This window comes from Neopsephotus bourkii, unplaced genomic scaffold (assembly GCF_033783945.1).
Source record: "Neopsephotus bourkii isolate Nb327-2 ecotype Australia unplaced genomic scaffold, CSIRO-AGI_Nbou_v1 NB_1785, whole genome shotgun sequence".
Lineage (NCBI taxonomy): Eukaryota > Metazoa > Chordata > Aves > Psittaciformes > Psittacidae > Neopsephotus > Neopsephotus bourkii.
Genome location: NW_026902259.1, coordinates 1219679 through 1241584, shown reverse-complemented (window position 1 = coordinate 1241584; position 21906 = coordinate 1219679). Strand labels below are relative to the sequence as shown.

Genomic DNA, 21906 nt, shown 5'->3' with positions numbered 1-21906 from the left:
TTACAGTCTATTTCATTAAACCATAAAAAAAATGTCTGTAGAAGGGAAACACTTCATCCCTCTCAGGCAGTAGTTTTGCATAACTTAAAATACATTAAATAAATATTCGTATATGTGCATAATATTTGTCTGCTATTTACATTGATAACATATATATATGCATATGAGATATGCAACTGGGAAATTATATTTCAACACTGCTTCTTATTTTAAAATGTGACTGAACTGTATTTAAAAAAAACCTGAACTGATATTGAAATTAACAAACTTAACATGAAAAGTAAAGATCAAAGAAGTTCTTAGCCACTGCAAATAACTTAACTACACTAGGTATTCAGTGCTGTGACAAAACCTATCATTTGAGACTTTCAAGACTGATTAGGTTAATTTTATTATAACCAAGTTACATTCTAAGATTTTAAATTGTTAGCTCTTATGCATGCTACCTACACATACACTGGGCATGAGCATAACTCTTACACAGTGTTTACATTATTAATTACTGCCAATAAAAATATAAAGTTTGCTGGCAATCTCTAAGTAAAAGAGATATACAATATATAGCACATACATGTTATATATCTTGCATGCCGTATCTTCCTTCCCTTTCTTATTTCCTATATCTGCTGAAGTAGCTTTTATACTCGCGTTCATACTCATGCTATTGACTAACTTTCCGCTTCTGCTCCCTGGGCATCCTAACAGTGACTGAATTAAATATGAAGTGAAAAAAAGAAGAAACAAATACTGAATGACCTTGAAAAAAAACCCACCTGCATTGCATGAGCTTTGGTGTTCTAGTCGTGAAAATCTGTATTTATTCACTCTTTTATGTCACATCATAGCAAACAGATCTTGAGTATTGATTATCCTACATTATAAGCTGCCCATCTTACCATTAGCCCGTAATTTTGACTGCTGCAGATAGCAGACAGTGAAGAAAATCAAACAGGCATTTTTGTACCAGCAGCAGAAACTATAAACATGAACTATCACCACCAAGGGCCAAATTAGTACATATGAAAAAGCAGAATCAATTTAAAGCGAAATATAGAAATGTATATACATATGTAAAATAGGTCATACACTGTGTTGTACAGAAAGATGTGCTGGTAGGGTGATGTGCACCATTGGTCTTTATCTCTACACTTGTGTCCCTCCTGTTGAAAATAAACCTTCAACTGTGAAAGTGTGTACAATAAACAGAACCAGCCTAGAGGTTTTCCTAACTCTCTGGAGCTTTAAGGCTCAACAGTCCAAAGTGTTTTATGCACTTACGGGAGAACATACACTAAAATAGAACTGTTAAATTATCAGCTGTAGAAAGAAAAGGAAACAAGCTATCTGGAAACAACAGTCACCTAGATAGGAAATGTACACTGGATTGAAATTTAAGGTGGTGTAGGATGACAGTTATGCTGGCAAGATAAAATGCAGCGCAAGGTATGTATTTTGGTGCATCAAAAGACATTTCTTACATTTTTTTTTCTATATTACCAGAGCAGCTATATTTAATTTCTGGCTTCTGTAGCAAGCTTAAAGCAAAATATACTTTTATTGTCCTATTAATTCATAAATATTATGAGTGGAATTAATTATGGGTAATGATTTCACTCTAAGTTAATTAATTAATGCTTTAGATAGCTGGCTCCTTTCAGTGGCTAAAACTGAGATATCTTAGTTCAACTCACTAATTATATAAAATTTGCATAATGATAACAAAGAAGTAACTCAAGATTTTTTTTTCTTACTAGTGATTCAGATCAGACAAACAGAATTAATAAATTCTTTTTTTTAATTTAGCTGGACTCTAATTATCGAAATCACACATACACAAAGCAGATAAGCAAACGAGAAGTAAACATTCCATGTACAGAGAACATCAGCATACAAACATTTTCATTAAATATTTCATATAGTGTGTTTATAAGATGAAGAACTTTATACTCTATATCAAAGTATTCGATATAATATAATAGTAAACGTCCAGTCTTGTGCATAGGGGAAATCAGACATTAAATATATGTAAGTGTTCATATTTAGCTTTTTCTATACATATATATATGTATAGAAATATATGTATATGCATATATATTTAAAATCTGCTTTCCCTTATATGCAAGACTGAACACATACCTTGATATAGACCTAGACCTAGACATTTACAATCATATTCCTCCCCAAATCTGTAAGTGATGTTATCAAATTGTATTTGAATTTAAACAAGACAAACAGAGTTCAGATCATTATAATTTATAAGATTTGTCCTGGTAAATGGTCACTGAAGTGCATTCTTTCCCACAAACTTTGTACTCACAAAATATTTAAAAAAAGTAGCTTTGTATTACCACATGTCCACTGATGAAGTCTAAATAAGAATATGGCTAGGTAAATATATTAATAAATTTCACCTTTAAACTGTCAGTAGCTTTTGCTTTTTTTTTTTTTTTTTTCCTAGGAAATGCTAGCCTGTCTTTCAGGTATCTTGCCTACTTAATTCTTTTTTTTTTTTTTTTCTCTTTCAATGCATATGTTCTACTATCATATAAATACCCCCTTCAATTTGCCCATTTCCCTCCTTCTTTCTATAAATATGGAAGCTAAAAAAGAAACATCAATTCTCAGAAGCGGCTCGTTGGCTGACACTTTTGACTGGAATGGCTATCAACTAACAGCTACAAATAAAAAAACACATTGGAGGACCCATTCCAAAATGCATGTCTTCTTTACTTTGAAGCATGCTATTTCACATTGCTGATATGAACTACAGTAACTCTTGAAATGCTCTGCTATTCATTGCATTACAGAGTGAACAGTAATGCATGTGTTTGCTGACCCTAGTTTCACATCACAGAGAAAGCGATTTCTCTTTAAATGCACACATGGAGTTCACACTGCTTCCCCAGGAGATTTATTCATTTCAACTTTGATGTTGTGCATTTGCCTTCATTATTGAAAATATTATCATTTAGTATATACTCAGTAATAAAACAACGTGTAAAATCCTCTGTAGTTTATATTACTCTAGTCCAACCACAAACACTATTTAAAAAATAAATAAATTAATCAGTACTTGCTTTAGACTAATAAAATAAAGTATGCTTTGCATATTTTAATTCCTTGAATAGACACAAAAGAGCTGCATTTTCTGTACATATGTGCAAATAGGTGCACCATAAACTGCATCTAATGTCTAATAGAGAATATAAATCTGGCTTTCAGAACTTCAGTAACTCCTGTGATAGACCAGAAAACCGCCCAGAATTGATATGAAATGGTGTCTTACTTTTTCACTTGAGACAAGCAATTGCCTTTGTTAAAGAACTGAAAAGACTATGAGGAGGTATTTATTACAGGAGAAAAATAATGGGCTTCTTTGCAGTGTCCTAAACACTGGGGGTATATGACACTTCTGATGAGAATAATCAGCTAAAGTACTACTGCTGTGGTTGGATTCCTGTTTAATTACAATTGATTTTGACATAAATGAGCAGAGGTAAACAAATACTTCTATACACATGCTTGCTGTTATTAAACAGAGCTGTCTCCAATCTGAGTATTTATATTGACTTGTCTGTTTAAAGGCTCCTTTCAGTTAGGCAAAACAATTATGTAGCTCAGATTAGCAAAGTGACTGGCAGTAAAATGAGAATGGAATTCCACTTTTTGAAATCTCTTGGATCTTGTGGTCTTTTCCTGATATTGTAACTACAAGATTCTGAGGTCTATAATACTTACATAGTTTCCCCATTGTTGGTTGTTTTTTGCTTGTTTACTTGTTTTCTGGGCACAGGATAAAGAGAATATATTTTTATATTGATAAGGCATAAAATGCTTAAAAAGCAATAAAAAAAAGATGGTGGGCCTATGGATTTAATTAGTTCACATTTGTCCTAAACTATAAATATTGGACAAGTATTTCAGAATTACATGGAGCACTACAGAACATTTAATACTTTTCTTACACAACTATGTTTTAAATTCATACTTGAAATTTAATGGTAATCACACTTTTTTTTTTTTTTTTTTTTTTAATTTAAACACAGAATAAGAACAAGAAAACATTTATTTTACCTGAAAATTTTCCATCCTCACAGCGGGCTGGTCCACAGATCCCAACAATGGGTCTTTGGCCTCTGCCTTGCTGTTCTGGAGGCAAATCAGACCTGTGAGTCACAGACAGGAATAGGCTCTGCTTCCAAATTTTACAAGAATTTCAGAACTTCCACAGCAGAAAAACAATTTCTATCTATCTGTGACCCAGGCACAGCTCACAGTCCTTAAAGATTTTCACTGTGCTTCTCAAAGGTACAAACATAGAATTTTACAGTTGGCAGCGAACTGAGGATGTCTGACTAGTGAAAAGATTGTCTCATTTCTTCCTATCAGAGGAGGAAGAGGAGTGGCACATCCGGTTTTGGTTTCCAGCATTTGCTTGTAAGTCAGACTGTCACCTACTCTAATTTGCAGTAAAAAGACCATATGACAGTCATTAAAAGACATTTCGGGCTCTCTCACATCCCACCATAAAAAATTCTCTGTAGCCTGAGGCTGCAGAGAAGAAATGTACAAGGGCTAGCTGTGCCACTCCTGCACTTAGCTGGGAAGCTACAGGGAAACTTTGCTAACATAACAAATTCAAAGTTTTAACCAGTAAATCTTTGTTGTAGAGCCCGAAAGCTGTTTCCTGGAAAAGAAGAGAAATAAACCTGCAGTAATTAACAGAAGAGAACAAGCTTGTGGATATGTTAGAAAGAACATTTTTATTATAACATATTTTTGCACTCTTATCAAGGCAGCTCCACGCATTTAACAGCAGGATTTTTTTCAGCACTGCTGCCTACAGTTGCAGTGATTCTTAAATCTGAAACCTAACTTAATTTGTGTGATCATTTGCAACATCTGCATGATATTCACATTATTTTTGCTCACTTTATTGGGAGATATTCATAATTATAATATCCAATTTATTAATTTCCATACCTAAATTGAAACATTTAGTAAATACTAATACTGTGTATTATATTGCACCAATGTTTAGGAATCTAGTTATTAACTACGTCCACCATGAGGCATCCTATGCAAATAACAATAGATTATATAGTTAGAGACAAGAGGTAAAAGTGATTATGACTAGCAAAAGCAATGAATGGGAAGGAAAGACAGCACTAGTGAATCTATAATCATGCTGTTGACATTTCCTGAAGATACCAGTATAAAAGCTCCATAATTTAAAGAAGCTATCCCCATCTGTCACACCGTCAAGCCACCAAGTATTAGCTGCATATTACACCGCTGAGCCTTCCTCACCAGTTGCCAATTATCTCAGTAGACAAATCTTTAATTAGAAGGCACCAAGCTTTTTGCTTTGTAAGCTTGTCTCATATTTGGATAGGACAACTTGTTTGCAGACATTGACTGATGAGGGTGCCACGGATGAGAGAGACATGACAGGCTTCTGAAGAAATCTGTTTCTACATCCTTTTGATGGTTCTGTTTCTATCATGACTATAGGTAGTCTGTCTTCAGTGGAAGTCTGTCAGGTTCTGTGTAGGATCATGATTTTGTCCTAAACAGAATTAATGTAGTGAAGCTTTTTAAATGATATCTGTTTTCCTTTACAAAGTCACACAAAAAATGACTAAAGGTTGTATGGGTGCTGGACCATTCAAAATCTGACCAATTCAGTGAAAGAGAATAGTTTTCTCCGCATTCTTGCCAGTATGCCTGAATTTACATTCAAAATCTCCTTTACCAGACGTAATGAGACAATGTCTGTTTTATACTGACAGGTGGAAAAGCCCACTGGGTATCATTCTCTGCTTACAAAAGTTGATGTCTTATATGGGTTGTATACTTTGGACTTCATGGGAGGTACAATGCATACAACACGAGGAAGAACACTTCTGTGATGTTGCTCTCAGAAGAAAAACTGAAGTTCTCCAGGCAAATATACCAGATTCTTGGTATTTTTCCACTGAGCTATTTTCTTGCAAAAGTAAACCAATTTTACTTATCCCTTAATATTGTACTACTGCGTTTATATCAAGCTACTGCTCTTTTACAGAATTAAAATTTGTGTCAAAGTGCTCCATTTTGAATGCCTGAAGGAACACACTGCTTCTTAAGGAATTCTCACTTGGATATACAGATACAGAAAAGGAGCAAGTTATTTATCCTAGGAAAAAAGAATTTATCACAGAGCTCCAAAGCTCCCCTATGCTAAATAACATATTCATTATTGTTTGATTAGATTGTGCCCTAGACTATTATTTAGTAAGTTCTGATGTTGTGTTTTATTACCACCTTCAAAAGAGATCTGCAGAATAGGATTACCATTATGCCAATTTATGAAGCACTCACATTCCCTTAGGAATTTGATCTTCATAATGCTATTCTACTTAGCTTTCTGCCTAGACAGCACTCCAATTCGATCAATCAGAAAGGATAATTAAGGATGCTTTTTTCAAATCTCTCTAAATATTACTAATTTTGCAGAAAGAATTGTACATGTAAACAGGTTTAGTACCATATTGTCAGGTTTTCATGAACTGTAAGTGAATTTCTGAGAGACACTGAAGATGCTTGGAGTATTCACATCTTCTTTTCCCCAGATTCTTCAAGAGCCTTAAGCTCCAGATCACTTTCTCACATTTCAAGGATCGAGAAGATTATAGATAGTAAAACAATTAATACAGAAAATTTCTTCTGATAGTTACTTTTATTTGTAGCAGCTGAGCTGCTCAACCGAGAGTCACTTTTTTACTTGTCATCCTTGCATTTGTTATAGTTTCAACTTTTGTGTTGATATCAGAGTACTATGATGTGACAACATATGCTGAAGAATTTGGGAACTATTTACAAAGATGTTGTCACTGTGTTTTCATTAGTTTCACTAATATCTTCACTTTCTAAGCCTGCTATCTTAGACGCTGTTTTCTTGTCTTGAGCACCCCCTCATCTAGGCCATGTTCTTATAAAGCCTATTTCAGTCCTGGAGGTAGACTTGAAGACGAGTTACAAATTTCACCACAAAGTAAGATGCAGACAGGGTAATTTCTGTTAGCTGTGCGTTTAGTCTGCTTATCCAAACATTAGATAAACTAAGCACTGTTCAGGTAAAGCAAGTAAAAGATGCAGCTGCTACCTCTAAAACTGCTGAAGGATTCAGAAATATGTCAGTGTCAATCTATTAACTTCCTTTAAGAAAATTTTTAAAGTACTACAACCCTAGAAATGGGGCAGTCATACTATAAAACGCAGTAAAACTTATTCTAGACATGGATCATGCTCAGTTTTTTGGGGATATTCAAAGACCTTTTAATTACTGGAACTTATTACTTTTGTATTTATATAAATATATTATTAAATATATTTATATATAAATATATACTATTATATTTATTTGATTTAGAATTTCATTACTCAATTTTAATATGTCCTTCTCCTCCCAGACCTTTTGTTCAATTGGAAAAAAAAGGCAAGAGACTTGTCCAGTTATTATTGGCCTGAATTCTTAGTATCACAGACAATGAGAAGCAGAGAAAACTGACCCTTACTCCCCAAAATATCTACCACATGGTTTTTGTAAAACAGCTTCTAGGTTTCCTGATAAAAATATAGTTTTGACTTGGTTTTGTTTAGGAAAAAGAGTTGAGTAATTCCCAAGGAGACAAAAGTCGTGTGTGAAGCACCAATCTGAAAACAAAGCTCAGTGTGGCCTTGAACAAATTCTGTGAAGAGTCAAAGGTAGCGAAAAAAATCATCTTATGGGGAAAAAAAGAATCAAAATTTTTTTTATTTTTTTTTTTAAAGTCCATCTGTTACAGCACACACATGGTATGTATCCCACTTCCCGGGTATCCAAGAAACAGTCTAGCAGAGCTCTAAACTTATTTGTAAACTCTCAAGTGACTCTCTGCATTTCCAGCTAAAGATGGATACAAGGCAGCTAATTTGCTACCACCAAGGGAAGATGTTATAACATAAAAACATTCCCTCCCTTAGCTTCAAAACTGTTGAGTGCCTAGGGAGCCCGACTATTTACGGAGCTGATACTATGCATATGCTTCTTCTCTAACTGCTACATGCATACATCTGGCATCTGTCTCTGTGTTAAACAGACTTAATTGTCCCTAGTATTACTATGTAAAAAACCCTCTAACCTAGATTGTTAATGCAATAGAAATAAATGAAAAGATATATGTGATTTTTGTAGATCTATTTTTGCATTATTGGCAAGATATGCAAGCTCTGTACTACAGCTATCAGCAAAATATTTTAACTCTGCCTTCTGAATAACTTTAAATAGAGATTGTTTTTTTTCTTAGCATGACATTTGTCACTTTGTGCAGCCTTTTAATCAAAGTGGTCATTTTAGATAGAATTTCTTTTCCCATTTATTCTCCTTTTTTCACTTTCTTGATCATTGATCCTCCTTCTTTATCCACATCAGACTTCAGAGCATTTAATCATTTGCCAGACATAGCTGGAATGATTCTGAAGATATATAATTTCTTTTTTTTTTTTTTTTTTTAGGTGCTATTAAGGGTACTTTACATGTTAGTACATTATTCAGCTCAGTGTTGCCAGGAAAGTCAAGATTCAGGCAAAGCACTTGATTTCAGATTTCAGTATGTTTTTAAAAGATCAAAGAGCATGGCAAATCTTGCTCTTTGGTTTGGCAGACCATGCAGAACAACAATATTCTAAAAGACTGAGGTAGCTGCATAGAACTAGTATTAGAATGAAGGCTCTTTGAAGTTGTTTTCACCTTTATGTCAATGTTCATCTCAAACCCCCCAGCACAGTAAAATAAATAAATAAATAAATATTATTCTAATTGGGAAAACACACAGAAATGAGTTCTTCCTGTAAAGTAAGGTAAAAAAAAAGCTGGCAATTTGATGTCTAACATAATCCACGATAGCAAAAAATGAAATATGCTCAAGGTGCTTCTTTTACTAAGATTTACTTCTTTGAGCAAGAATATGAAGCATAGTCTTACGTTAGAAAACTGTACCTGCCTAAGTTTATTTAAGATTCAGGGAAAGGGTACTGTTACAGCTGAAGTCTTCTGAAAAGTCTGATTTCCTCTTTACCATGTGCACTAAGTCCTAGCGAGCAGGAAGACAGGCCACAATTTTTTCACCCCTCTTGTTTAGGCTTTATTATCACAGTATCACAGTATGTATCACAGTATGTTAGAGATTGGAAGGGACCTCAAAAGATCATCTAGTCTAATCCCCCTGCCGGAGCAGGAACACCTAGATAAGGTTACACAGGAACGTGTCCAGACGGGTTTTGAATGTCTCCAGAGAAGGAGACTCCACAACCTCCCTGGGCAGCCTGTTCCAGTGTTCCGTCAACCTCACTGAGAAGAAGTTTCTTCTCAAGTTTAAGTGGAACCTCTTGTGTTCCAGTTTGTACCCATTTCCCCTTGTCCTATCATTGTTTGCCACTGAGAAGAGCCTGGCTCCATCCTCGTGACACTCCCCCTTTATATATTTATATACACTAATAAGGTCACCCCTCAGTCTCCTCTTCTCCAAACTATAGAGACCCAGCTCCCTCAGTCTTTCCTCATAAGGGAGATGCTCCACTCCCTTAATCATCTTAGTTGCCCTGCGCTGGACTCTCTCCAGCAGGTCCCTGTCCTTCTTAAACTGAGGGGCCCAGAACTGGACACAATATTCCAGATGAGGTCTCACCAGGGCAGAGTAGAGGGGAAGGAGGACCTCTCTCGACCTACTAACCACCCCCCTTCTAATACACCCCAGGATGCCATTGGCCTTCTTGGCCACAAGGGCACAGTGTCGGCTCATGGTCACCCTGTCGTCCACCAGGACCCCCAGGTCCCTCTCCCCTACACTGCTCTCTAACAGGTCGTTCCCCAACCTATACTGGAACCTGGGGTTGTTCCTGCCCAGATGCAGGACTCTACACTTTCCCTTGTTATATTTCATCAAGTTATTCCCCGCCCAGCTCTCCAGCCTGTCCAGGTCTCTCTGGATGGCAGCACAGCCTTCTGGCGTGTCGGCCACTCCTCCCAGCTTAGTGTCATCAGCAAACTTGCTGATAGTACACTCAATTCCCTCATCTAAATCATTGATGAATATATTAAATAATACTGGTCCCAGTACTGACCCTTGAGGCACTCCACTAGATACAGGCCTCCAACTAGACTCCGCCCCATAGACTACAACTCTCTGGCTTCTCTCCTTCAGCCAGTTCACAGTCCACCTCACTACCCGATCATCCAGACCACACTTCCTCAATTTAGCTGCAAGGATGCTGTGGGAGACCGTGTCAAACGCTTTGCTGAAGTCAAGGTAGACCACATCCACCGCTCTGCCATCATCCATCCACTGTGTTATTTCCTCATAAAAGGCTACGAGATTGGTCAAGCATGACTTCCCCTTGGTGAAGCCATGTTGACTGCCCCTCATAACCCTCTTATCCTTGATATGCCTTAAGATGGCACCAAGGATAAGGTGTTCCATCACTTTCCCAGGAATGGAGGTGAGGCTAACCGGTCTATAGTTACCCGGGTCCTCCTTCTTGCCCTTTTTGAAGACAGGAGTGACATTTGCTTTCCTCCAGTCCTCAGGCACCTCTCCCGTTTCCCAAGACTTGGTAAAGATGATGGAGAGCGGTCTAGCAATGACCTCTGCCAGTTCCCTCAGCACCCGCGGGTGCATCCCATCTGGACCCATGGATTTATGGATGTCCAGATTGCTCAACTGGTCTTTAACCCATTCCTCATCGACTAAGGCAGACCGCTCCGTTGACCTATCTTCATCTGAGGTCTCAGCGGTACAGGGCTCTTCAGGACTGCCTCCGGCAGAGTAGACAGAGACAAAGAAGGCATTCAGTAACTCTGCCATCTCTGTATCTTCTGTCACCAGGGCACCCGTCCCGTTCATCAGCGGGCCTACATTGCCTCTGGTGTTAGTTTTACCTGCCATGTATTTGAAAAAGCTCTTTCTGCTGTCCTTGACCCCTCTCGCCAGCTTTAATTCCAAGGAGGCCTTAGTCATCCTAGCAGCTTTCCTACATCCTCTAGCAGCAGCCTTATATTCTTCCCAAGTGGCCAGCCCTTCCTTCCATGACCTGTAAACTCTTCTCTTCCACTTCAGCATACCCAGCAATTCCCTATTTAGCCACGCAGGTCTCCTGACCCTCTTCCTTGACTTCCTACGTGTCGGGATGCTCTGATCTTGAGCTCGGAAAAAGCAGTCCTTGAACGTCAACCAACTATCTTGGGCCCCTTTACCTTCAAGCAGCCTAGCCCATGGGATTTCCCCTAGCAATTGCTTGAAGAGGCCAAAGTTTGCCCTGCTAAAGTCCAGGGTTGCGATTCTACTTGCTATTCTACTGACCCTACCACACAAGATCCTGAATTCTACCATCTCGTGGTCGCTGCAACCAAGGCAGCCCTCAACCTTCACTGCTTCGATCAGACCCTCCTTGTTAGTGAGGATGAGATCCAGCAGCGCACCTCTCCTGGTTGGCTCATCCACCATTTGCATGAGGAAGTTATCATCTATACACTGGAGGAACCTCCTGGACTGCGGCTGGGTTGCCGAGTAGTCCTTCCAGCAAGCATCAGGGAAGTTAAAATCCCCCACGACGACCACAGCCTGTGACTGTGAGGCCGCTGTCAGCTGCCTGTAGAAGGCCTCGTCAACTTCCTCACCCTGATCCGGTGGCCTGTAACAGACCCCCACAACAGTATCACCCCTGCCAGCCTGCCCCTTAATTCTCACCCACAGACTCTCGACTCGCTCATCATCTGTCCCCGGACAGAACTCAACGCATTGTAGCTGCTCTCGCACATAAAGAGCAACCCCACCACCCCGCCTGGCTGGCCTGTCTTTCCTGAAAAGAACATAGCCCTCCATGACTATATTCCAGTCATGTGAGCTGTCCCACCACGTCTCTGTAATTGCCACCAGATCATAATCTCCTGACTTAACACAGGTTTCTAGCTCCTCCTGCTTATTTCCCACGCTGTGCGCATTGGAGTACAGACATTTCAGGGAGCAAGCTGAGCACACCAATTTCACCCTAGGATTACAGGAGGCCTCCCAGTCTTCATCAATTCCGGAGTGCTGTCCCACTGAGGCAAGCCCAGCTACAACCCCATCCCCCTTCGAATCTAGTTTAAAGCTCTCCAAATGAGCCCTGCTAATTCGTGCCCCAGCATCCTTTTGCCTCTGTGCGATAAACCTTTCCCACATGCCAATGTCCAGGCCGGTGCCCTATAAAACCAGCCGTTATCAAAGAATCCAAAGCCCTGCCTGCAGCACCAGCCTCGAAGCCAATCGTTTATGGACTGAATTTTCCCATTCAGTCCCACATCATCAATAGAAGATGGAAGGAGCGAAGAGAAGATCACTTGAGCCCCAGAGTCTTTCACCATCTGCCCCAAGGCCCTGTAGTCTTTCTTCATCCCCCTCAGACTGCAGGAAGCAGCTTCCCCCTCACCCGTCTGGGTGTTGTTATCAAACAACAGGTATGCAAACCAGAGAGAGCTTCCATCTAATCTGCTGTTTAAGGGATAATTCTGGTCATTCAATGGACTGAAAAAAGAACCCCACAGGAAGTAGACTCAGCTGCAGAATATTATTTTCTTCAGACGGCTAGAAGCAGCTATAAGAGCAATTTCATTCAAGAAACAGAAGTACTCACATAATTTAATTTTGACAAATAAAATTACGCTAGAATTCTTATGCTGTCTCTAGAGACAATGGAGAAGGATGGATTCAAAGAATCATTGAGAATGTCAGTGACAGGCCTCCAGATCTAAAACCCTCCACAGATAGGCCCACCTATTCTCACTGAATATGCATTGAGTTGATGTCCTGAAGTTATCAACTTCTGTCTTAGAGATATATACCCTTTCTGGGGTATATATCTTTCTGGCTGTTTCCTATTAGCTAATTTCCCTATTATTTCCTATAATGCTATTAGCTTAAGTTTTTCAGCACTCAGAAAATAGTCAGGTTTGATTCTAAGGGCCCAGTATTCCCTAATTTAATGTAGATGGGCTTTAGGTGTGTAACTCAGCATCACGAGACCCCTTTTCCAAGAAGTGCTCGTAATGCACATTGTCCTCCCATTGGTCAGAAAATCATCCCTTTACAGACTAATATCTTACTGGTTACATGCACATATAGCTTCTGAGATTTCCACAGAATATTCATTCAGTATTTAGTCAGATCAAGATTCCTGGTATTTTCCCACTGAGCTATTTTCTTGCAAAAGTAAATCAATTTTACTTATCCCTTAATATTGTAATACCGTGTTTATACAAGCTACTGCTTTTTTACAGAATTAAAATCTGTATCAATAAGTGCTCCATTTTGAATACCTAAAGGAACACATTGGTGTCTGCTACTCTTCATTGAGGCAAACTGTACCTGATCCACTCCCTTCTTGCAGCTGTAGCTCTGGCTCCAACTAAATGCTTGTCATAACTATAGCAAGGAGTTGCTTGCTGATGTATACATGCTGCCACCATAACAGAAGCAGTATGTTTGACTTGGTGGCTTTTATTTTATTTTATTTTAATTATTTCCAGAAATTTAGCAAAAGAAGTTCAGATCAGCTAATCAACTATACTTTGTCTACAGAGCAAGTTGGCATCTTAGGTATGGCCAGAATATCATCCTAGATCCTGCTGGAATCTAGAGGCAGAGGCAAATGAGAGCCAACTTCCTTCCTGACAACTATTCTGTCTGGCCATACCTTGCTTTTGCAGCCCAGGCTCTGCTGGCTCACAGATCTGAATCCTAAATACAGCAGAGTAATGAATACTTTGCAAAGAAGCTACATTCCAATTTTCATTTTTAGCTGCACTTCAAACCTACATACCTTCTGCAGATATTACTAAAGCATACCTTTAGCTTTTGCTTAGCTAGGGAAATAAAATGAGGGGAGCTTCTTGAATCATAGCTCATATTTCTGTAACAGATTTTTCATATCTACCTGTCTGTCCTGAGAGTATGTAACTGCTAACCTTGGATTCTGGAGTTAGCCTATAGGTTTCCTGAGATGCCCAAAACTGAATCATAATATGTCCCTTTCCAAGGACAAAATAGAATTTATTGACACAGAGCAGCAAACCTGGGATTTCCACTAGTCACTGGTTCTATTCTCAGAAACAATTCTGATCTGAAAAATTTTATTTGAAAGTTTTGAGTAGGACTGAGCTCTTCCATTCATTAAGTCTGTGGCTTTCAATATCAACACAAATACTTCTTTTTAAATAAACAGTTTAAATTTTACATGCACTTTTTGATTTGTTGAATAAGTATTTCTCAGGGGGTCAGAATGGGATGATAAACAACTGCCAACAAGTTTATCAATAAAACATCAGTCACAGTCCTCTGGAAAGCTGACACACTTATTTAACACTTAATTTTTCTTTAAACATAATCAAATGTAAAACCAATGATGGTATTCCAATAGAATATATCTGGATTGTCAAATGTTCCTGTGATATATTACCACAGCTACATTTAGCCACTACAGCCTACTGATATACAAATAAATTCGACTGCAGCTTGATGTTACAAACTGCCTGCAACATTTTCATCTGCAGTTCATTGAATCTGCATAATTTCAAGAAACATTTCAGAGTATTACTGCACAGGCTAATATTCACAACATATGCTGGGATAAAACATAAGGTAGATATTTTCAGTTTTAGAGCATTCCTTTTCAGTAGGAAAAAAAAAACTAAGGGCTATTAAAAGGAAAATAATCGTTAAAATTATATTAAAATATATAAATATAGCTTGGGAAAATAAAAGGCAATTCTTTCATAGATTAACCACTAAATAAAAAAGAGTTATTATGTAAGTTTCATTTTCAAGCCAAAGAACGAAAGGGAAGAAATCATATGTTATATCTAGATGTTTATCTAGAATGCCTTCCCTAAAATTTCTTTAGACTAATTAATTATAAATTAAACTGTTTGCAAACCACCTCTGAAAAAGTCACAGCTGAAGTAATATATTTATTTTGCTTACTGTGTGGATCCATTTATAAAACAATCAGCAAATGCTATTCTTGAATATAATTGCCTACTTAATTTCAAATAGGAAATCAAAGTGTAGTGAAAATACATAATAAAGTGTTTCACACAGACAGGCATATGTATATTTCTGACACTTTTTGATTTCTACCTTTGGAAAGGAAAACACAGATGCTCCTATGAGGTTTCAGTGTTCCAGTTAGCCTGCTCTGACTATGATGGCAACATGTCTCTTTGATGACATGGATGAATATATCTAAACCTCAGGTCTTCCTTCTAGCAAAACTGCAGTTCAGTACAGAAGGTCAATGACGATCTGCTTATTAAAGCCAAGTGTTTGTAAGTAGCAAGCGCCATTTTCTTGTTAGGATTTGTCTATCTGGTTTCCTATCTGATTTATGCAGGGACATGCATCTATTTACCATGCTAAATCCTGTTGTTCACCTTTTGCATGTGGCATATTCTTTATTCATTTCCCAGAGGCAGACAAACGGAACTGGCATTACTTTCAGCGCTCTTGAAAGACACGGTCAGTGCAGATACCCTCCTGCTTATTATTTAGCAGTGTCTGCCAGTAGGATTTGGGAATCCCAAACAACAGTGTTGCAAAGGAAGGGTTAAATTCAGCTTGTCTAATGGCACTCTCTGTTCCTTGGATCATTCATCATATTCATGAATTCTGTTCCATGGAGGGACCTAAGGCTGCCAATTAAAATAAATTAAACTAGGTGGACAGCCATCAGAGTGAATGAGATCACTGTCGTGATCTGAAGTAACTTCATTAATGGTGAAAAGATATGTTGGTACAGACAGTTCTTTTAATCTGCTCGAAAGGACCATATATTCCTAGCAAAAAGCTGTGTTTGGGAGGTATAATCTCTAGAGCTAAGCTCCCTGAGAAGTGATCATATTAAGAGAAACCTGCTGGGGTACTTGATTTAACATTAAAGTGAATTTATCAGCTACTCCCAACTTTTTGAGAGACTAATTGAATTATCAAAGGCTGCAATGGGGAATGTAAAGCCTTCTGAGAATGAATCTGTAATATATATAAAATCCTTAATTTGTGCCATGTGATTACCTTAAAATCTAATAATAGCCTGGATGCTAAAACACACCTGAATTTAAGATTTCTTTTGCATGTCTAAAGCCAATCTCTACCCATCAAATTTATGGGAAATGTTGTGTTTGGGGCAGGAAAAAGACAAATTTATGTAAGACATTTATTCTGTGTCCTTTTTTCAGTGTCTTCAGGTGTGCTGAGTACTCAGTAGGGTAAATTGTATCAAATTTGTTATTCATCGTTTACAGTATTTATTTTAATATTTCACTTTTTTTCGGCTTTCAGAAAGAACAATTTCCCTCATTTTTGGTGAGATCACTTATGATTAAAATAAAACATGAATGCATGATATTCTCGAATTAGGGCATCTAATATTGACAGAAAAGCTGCTATTAATGCAGAAATTAATTTCATTTGTGAAAATCCAGCCTTGCCCAAAATTTTGCAAGATGAGTATCTGACAATTTATTTTTATTTTTTTACTGTGTGTCATTGATGTACATACAGTTTTGCAATTGTAGAACAGATCGTGGCAAAAGGAACCGGTGGACTGGGGGCACTGAGTCTGTCAAAGTTACAGGACAAAGGCAATTTATTATATCCCCCTGATATGTAGTTAGAGATCACCTTAATATGCATACATTGTGAAAATAAATGTTCACAGTGATACTTGTGAATCTGTATTATAGAGACAAAGTTATGTCTACAATACATACACTTTAAAGTATGAGGATAAAGCTTGCAAGACTTGCATGACAGAACAAAATATACAAGACCAGCTTTGACCCTGTAAGCCTCCTATGCTGAAGTCAAGTGCACTGACAAGCTGGAGGTGTTCATTGCATGGAGAGGTGAAAAGAGGTGATTGTAAGAAGTGTGAAGGCAATTCTATACCTGTAATGTATTCATCCTAGAGCACAAGGACGTGTGTTACAATGCCTTCTCTTAACAAGCAGCTTTAGAGATACCCAGGTAAAAGCATGTAGAGAATCACAAATAAAGGATAATTCAACAAGATGCTATAAAGCATTAGAAAGGACAGGTATTGTAATCTTACTCTGTCATAGAAGTATATTCTGTCCCTAGAACACAAATGGTGATAATTGCAAGTAATTAATGTTTGACCAACCTTATAGCCTTCTATGAGGAAGTGACTAGGTGGAGGGATGATAGTAGAGCAGTAGATGTGGTTTTTCTTGATTTCAGTAAGGCATTTGATACTGTCTCCCACAGCATCCTCATAGATAAGCTAAGGAAGTGTGGGCTTGATGATCAGGTAGTGAGGTGGATCAAGAACTGGTTGGAAGGAAGAAGGCAGAGAGTTGTGGTCAATGGGGCAGAATCTAGCTGGAGGTCTGTGACTAGTGGAGTGCCTCAGGGGTTTGTGCTGGGACCAGTGCTGTTTAATATTTTCATCAACTACCTGGATGAGGGAACCGAGTGTACTCTCAGGAAGTTCGCTGATGACACTAAACTGGAAGGAGTGGCTGACACACCACAAGGCTGTGCTGCCATTCAGAGAGACCTGGACAGGCTGGAGAGTTGGGCGGGGAGAAATTTGATGAAATTCAACAAGGGCAAGTGTAGAGCCTTGCATCTGGGGAAGAACAACCCCATGTACCAGTACAGGCTGGGGACTGACCTGCTGGAAAGTAGTGAAGGGGAAAGGGACCTGGGGGTCCTGGTGGATAGGAGGATGACCATGAGCCAGCAATGTGCCCTTGTGGCCAAAAAGGCAAATGGCATCCTGGGGTGCACTAGAAAGGGTGTGGTTAGTAGGTCAAGAGAGGTTCTCCTCCCCCTCTATTCTGCCTTGGTGAGGCCGCATCTGGAATACTGCGTCCAGTTCTGGGCCCCTCAGTTCAAGAAGGACAGGGAACTGCTTAAAAGAGTCCAGCGCAGATCCACAAAGATGATTAAGGGAGTGGAACACCTCCCTTATGAGGAGAGGCTGAGGGAGCTGGGTCTCTTCAGCTTGGAGGAGACTGAGGGGTGACCTCATCAGTGTTTACAAATATGTAACGGGTGGGTATCAGGATGATGGAGCTAGGCTTTTTTTCAGTGATATCCAGTGATAGGACAAGGGGCAATGGGTGTAAACTGGAGCATAGAATGTTCCACGTTAACATCAGGAAGAACTTCTTTACTGTGAGAGTGACAGAGCACTGGAACAGGTTGCCCAGGGGGGTTGTGGAGTCTCCCACATTGGAGATATTCAAGGCCCGCCTGGACAAGTTCCTAGGTTACCCTGCTCTTGCAGGGGGGTTGGACCAGATGATCTCTTGAGGTCCCTTCCAACCCTTGGGATTCTGTGATTCTGTGATTCTGTAATTATACCAAGAAACATCTGCTTCTCTGTCATTCACAGAGCAAAATCAATAGTATTCCCAAAACATGATAGTGGTACATTTCCCCATTCTCTTATGCAGACCTCTCAGAGGCATGCAGAAACCATTGCTCAGTGAAGTGGACCTGGAAGCAGATCAGGAGAAGCTGAGGAGCTATTAGTTGCTTCTAATTTATTCTTCAAAATAGAAATTGTTTGTTTAAAGAATAAGAGAAGGGAAAGAAAATGTCAACTCCCCCCACCCCACCCCGCATTAAATGCATATATAGTCTTCTAGTATTTGCAAATCAAATGTCTTGCCAGCCTCTCAAGAGCCTCAGAAGTCAGATTGCCTGTCCCTGACTTTTTAAGTGTTGTTTCACTGATAAATCTGTCTTCTGACTTTCCATCTGCCACCAAAGGAAATGTAAACTTTTTCAAAACTCTGAACAGTTTTGCATATTCACTGTCCTTCCATCATCTTCTTTCCACTAATATTTTTAGGTCATGATAGATTTGTCCTCCTTGAGCTTCTCCACAGGACTGTTAGTCTCCCTGTGCTTGATTCTGATCACTAGACCTGTTTCTGTTGCATTGTCAACAAAGTTGTTAGCATGTTAACAATAACGCATAGTTCCATGAGCAGTGGAACTAATTAAAGCTTATTTTCTGCTTTTTTTTTTTTTTTTGTATTATTATTGACTAAAATACCTTGGAAGACACAGTCCGCTTGAAGCTTTCTCAGTAACTGAGGCACTGTTAATGACTTTCTTCAGTGAAGAGTCTTCAGTGTCTAATAATGTATGACATCAGTTTTTCACTTACATTGGACACTTATATACTCCATTACAGCTGTCTATATCCACAAAATCTGTGGAAATTTATTTTTGAGGCCTGTGGCTTTGAACAGGCATTGTTTCAGAAGTTACAGGTAACTGGGGAAACGGGCAGACACAGATTGCAATTTCACGCAGTTATTTCTAAAAAATCCCTGAAAATTTATATTTTCATAACTATTGTTAGAAATTATCTCTCTACATAGAATTTGCTTTTTTTTTTTTTCTCAAATATATGAAAGACAGGTAGGAGATCATGCATGCTCCCAGAAGATATTTATTGATTAGTTTTTTCAAATATCACTTGCTGGACAAATATATGCAAAACATATTTAAATGACTTCTTGTTGAGAAGCAGATTAGCCTGATTAAAGACATCCACTAATGTTTCCACATTGGTTCTGACACTGGACTAACAGACATTTCCACTCAGCATGCAGTACTGTTTTGAACTGTTCACACAGATAGGTGCATATATTTACTCCTAAGGAATGTGTTGGAACATAGCCCGAAATTCTGACAGTTGCATGCCTCCAAGGAAGGTGTCCATATGCCAGATAGATGTCTAACTCCCCATTATAGTACACTGAGACCTACTTAAAAGACTCAATACCATACACACACTACTATAGATATTTGCATTTCATCTGAATCCAGTTGCTAATTGGGTGTATGGACGTGGACTAAAATTGCGCTCCAAATGTCTAAATATAGATGTAGGTTACCATCTTACGCAGAAGAACTGGAAAATACTTGGTTCCCTACCCTAAATACAGTCTTCTATAATAAGACACTTTGCACAGAATTTTGGCAGTGATTACAATCAGGGCTGCAGAACTGACATCTAACTGGATTATTTTGTTACTGTGTTTGGAAATTCCTATTCTGATTAATCAGTCTTGCTAGAAAAATGTGCTATTTATTTCACAGCAGCTTTCTAGAAAGTGTTCTGAAATTTCTTAGAAGATATGCTCCAGCTTGTTGTGCCCAGCTGTGTTACATTGCACAACACCACACTTACACATGACTAATGAAAACCTTATCATCTGACACTAGCCAAGAAAGAACTAATTTAACTTGCTTATATTCCCACCCCTTCCATAAGGAAAAAAGATTGTCTAGTGCTACTTTAAAAAAATTGAGCAGATTAGCTTCTGTACTCTCACACTTGGAGCCAAGGACAAGAAAGTAGAAGTTGCAGGAGGTCATAGGACAAAATCAACCACAGGAAGCCAATATATTTCTATCAGATAAAAATGTGAAGACTGGGTGGAAGGGAGGGAAAAGCCAAAGCTGTGGAAACAATTTTGCTGAGAACTGTTTCTCTAAATCAGAATCACAAGTTTAGACTTACAACTCTCCAGCGTGAACTAAGTTATAAACCTCCAACCAACAACAATTACCACTTATGTGGGTACAGTTTTAAGCAGTTTCTGAGAAAGCGTTCTGAAATTTCTTGGAAGGTATTTTAGTAGCATCCAAGATCAGGTCAAACAACAAAGGAAAATTTATGAATTTAAACTTTCAGGTCAACAAACTTCAACTTACCAAGCTTAAGCAAGCCTGGAAGTGTTCAAGGCCAGGTTGGATAATGTTTTGAGCAACCTGGTTTAGGGAAGGTCCATGTCCATGGCAGGGGGGTTGGAACTAGATGATTTTAAGGTCCCTTCCAAACCAAACCATTCTACAATTTTATGATATTGTGATTTTCTACCTGAGTATAAAACCCAATATTTTTAAATAGAACATTTATCAATAGGTTACTCTGAAGAACTCAAAGCACAAAGAATTTTATAAGTATGTACATAATGCATGTTGGCAAATATGCAGAGAGAATGTCTTTTATATACCTGCTTTTCTAAAATGCAAAACCATATAAAAACCAAAAATATCAGTGATTATAAAAAAATCCCAGTCCACCTTCTGAAACAGTTTCTTTTGTTCACCAATTCAGAAATGTCTTCAAGCTTAACTTAAGTTATAACTTGGTTGTGGTTGTGCTCAGCTGTACTAGGTGTGGCTATGTTTGCTTGTCTTTTTTCCCATTAAACTGGTACTAAGCAAAACTGGAAGAAAAATAAAATTATGTAACACAAAAGAAGTAGGCTCTAAACCAGAATGAATTTTTACGTGAAGATTGTTTTACCAGTATCAGTTCCTTCATAGATATATAGCAAAATTACACCACTTACTTCCATAGCCTAAAAACAAGATTAATTTTGTTTTGGGGAGAGGGGAATTTGATGAATTTTAAAAGATATCCAAACTGGACTCTAGCTAACTCTAACCTAACTGAAGCTGTTCCAAACCTCCAGGGTTTTATTCAAAAAGAGGTGAGCTGAAATAGAAACAGTGGGAATTTTTAATCCTACACACAGCTAGAGTATCTCCTTTTAAATATACGTGTGTGGATGTGTAGCAATGGGCAGGAGAAATACCTTCTGAAAAGTATGTTTGCTTTCATGAAATATCAAGTATTACAAAATATATGAAAAGCAACATATTACTTAATAAGTGTTTTAATTCTTCAATTTTTTGTTTCTCATTTTTCTTTGTGTCCATGTTTCTCTTCTTCCTTTCCTCCTTCAAAACCTGCAATACAGTGCTCTTTTGCTAGCTGACTTACAGTTTTATGAAG

The 21906-nt window shown here is 38.2% G+C and overlaps 1 protein-coding gene across 3 annotated transcripts in view; it reads right to left on the bottom strand.

Annotated features, from left to right (window-relative positions):
- PCDH17 (protocadherin 17) overlaps window positions 1-21906 on the bottom strand; it is a 94642-nt gene that overhangs the window by 6960 nt on the left and 65776 nt on the right. For 2 of the 3 annotated variants that reach the window (XM_061380054.1, XM_061380053.1), the window contains exon 5: window positions 4075-4149. In XM_061380054.1, coding sequence (XP_061236038.1) covers window positions 4075-4149 — 75 coding nt within the window. Of the gene's footprint in view, window positions 1-4074; window positions 4167-21906 lie in introns of all 3 variants that reach the window. The other variant, XM_061380055.1, reaches the window with a different exon arrangement.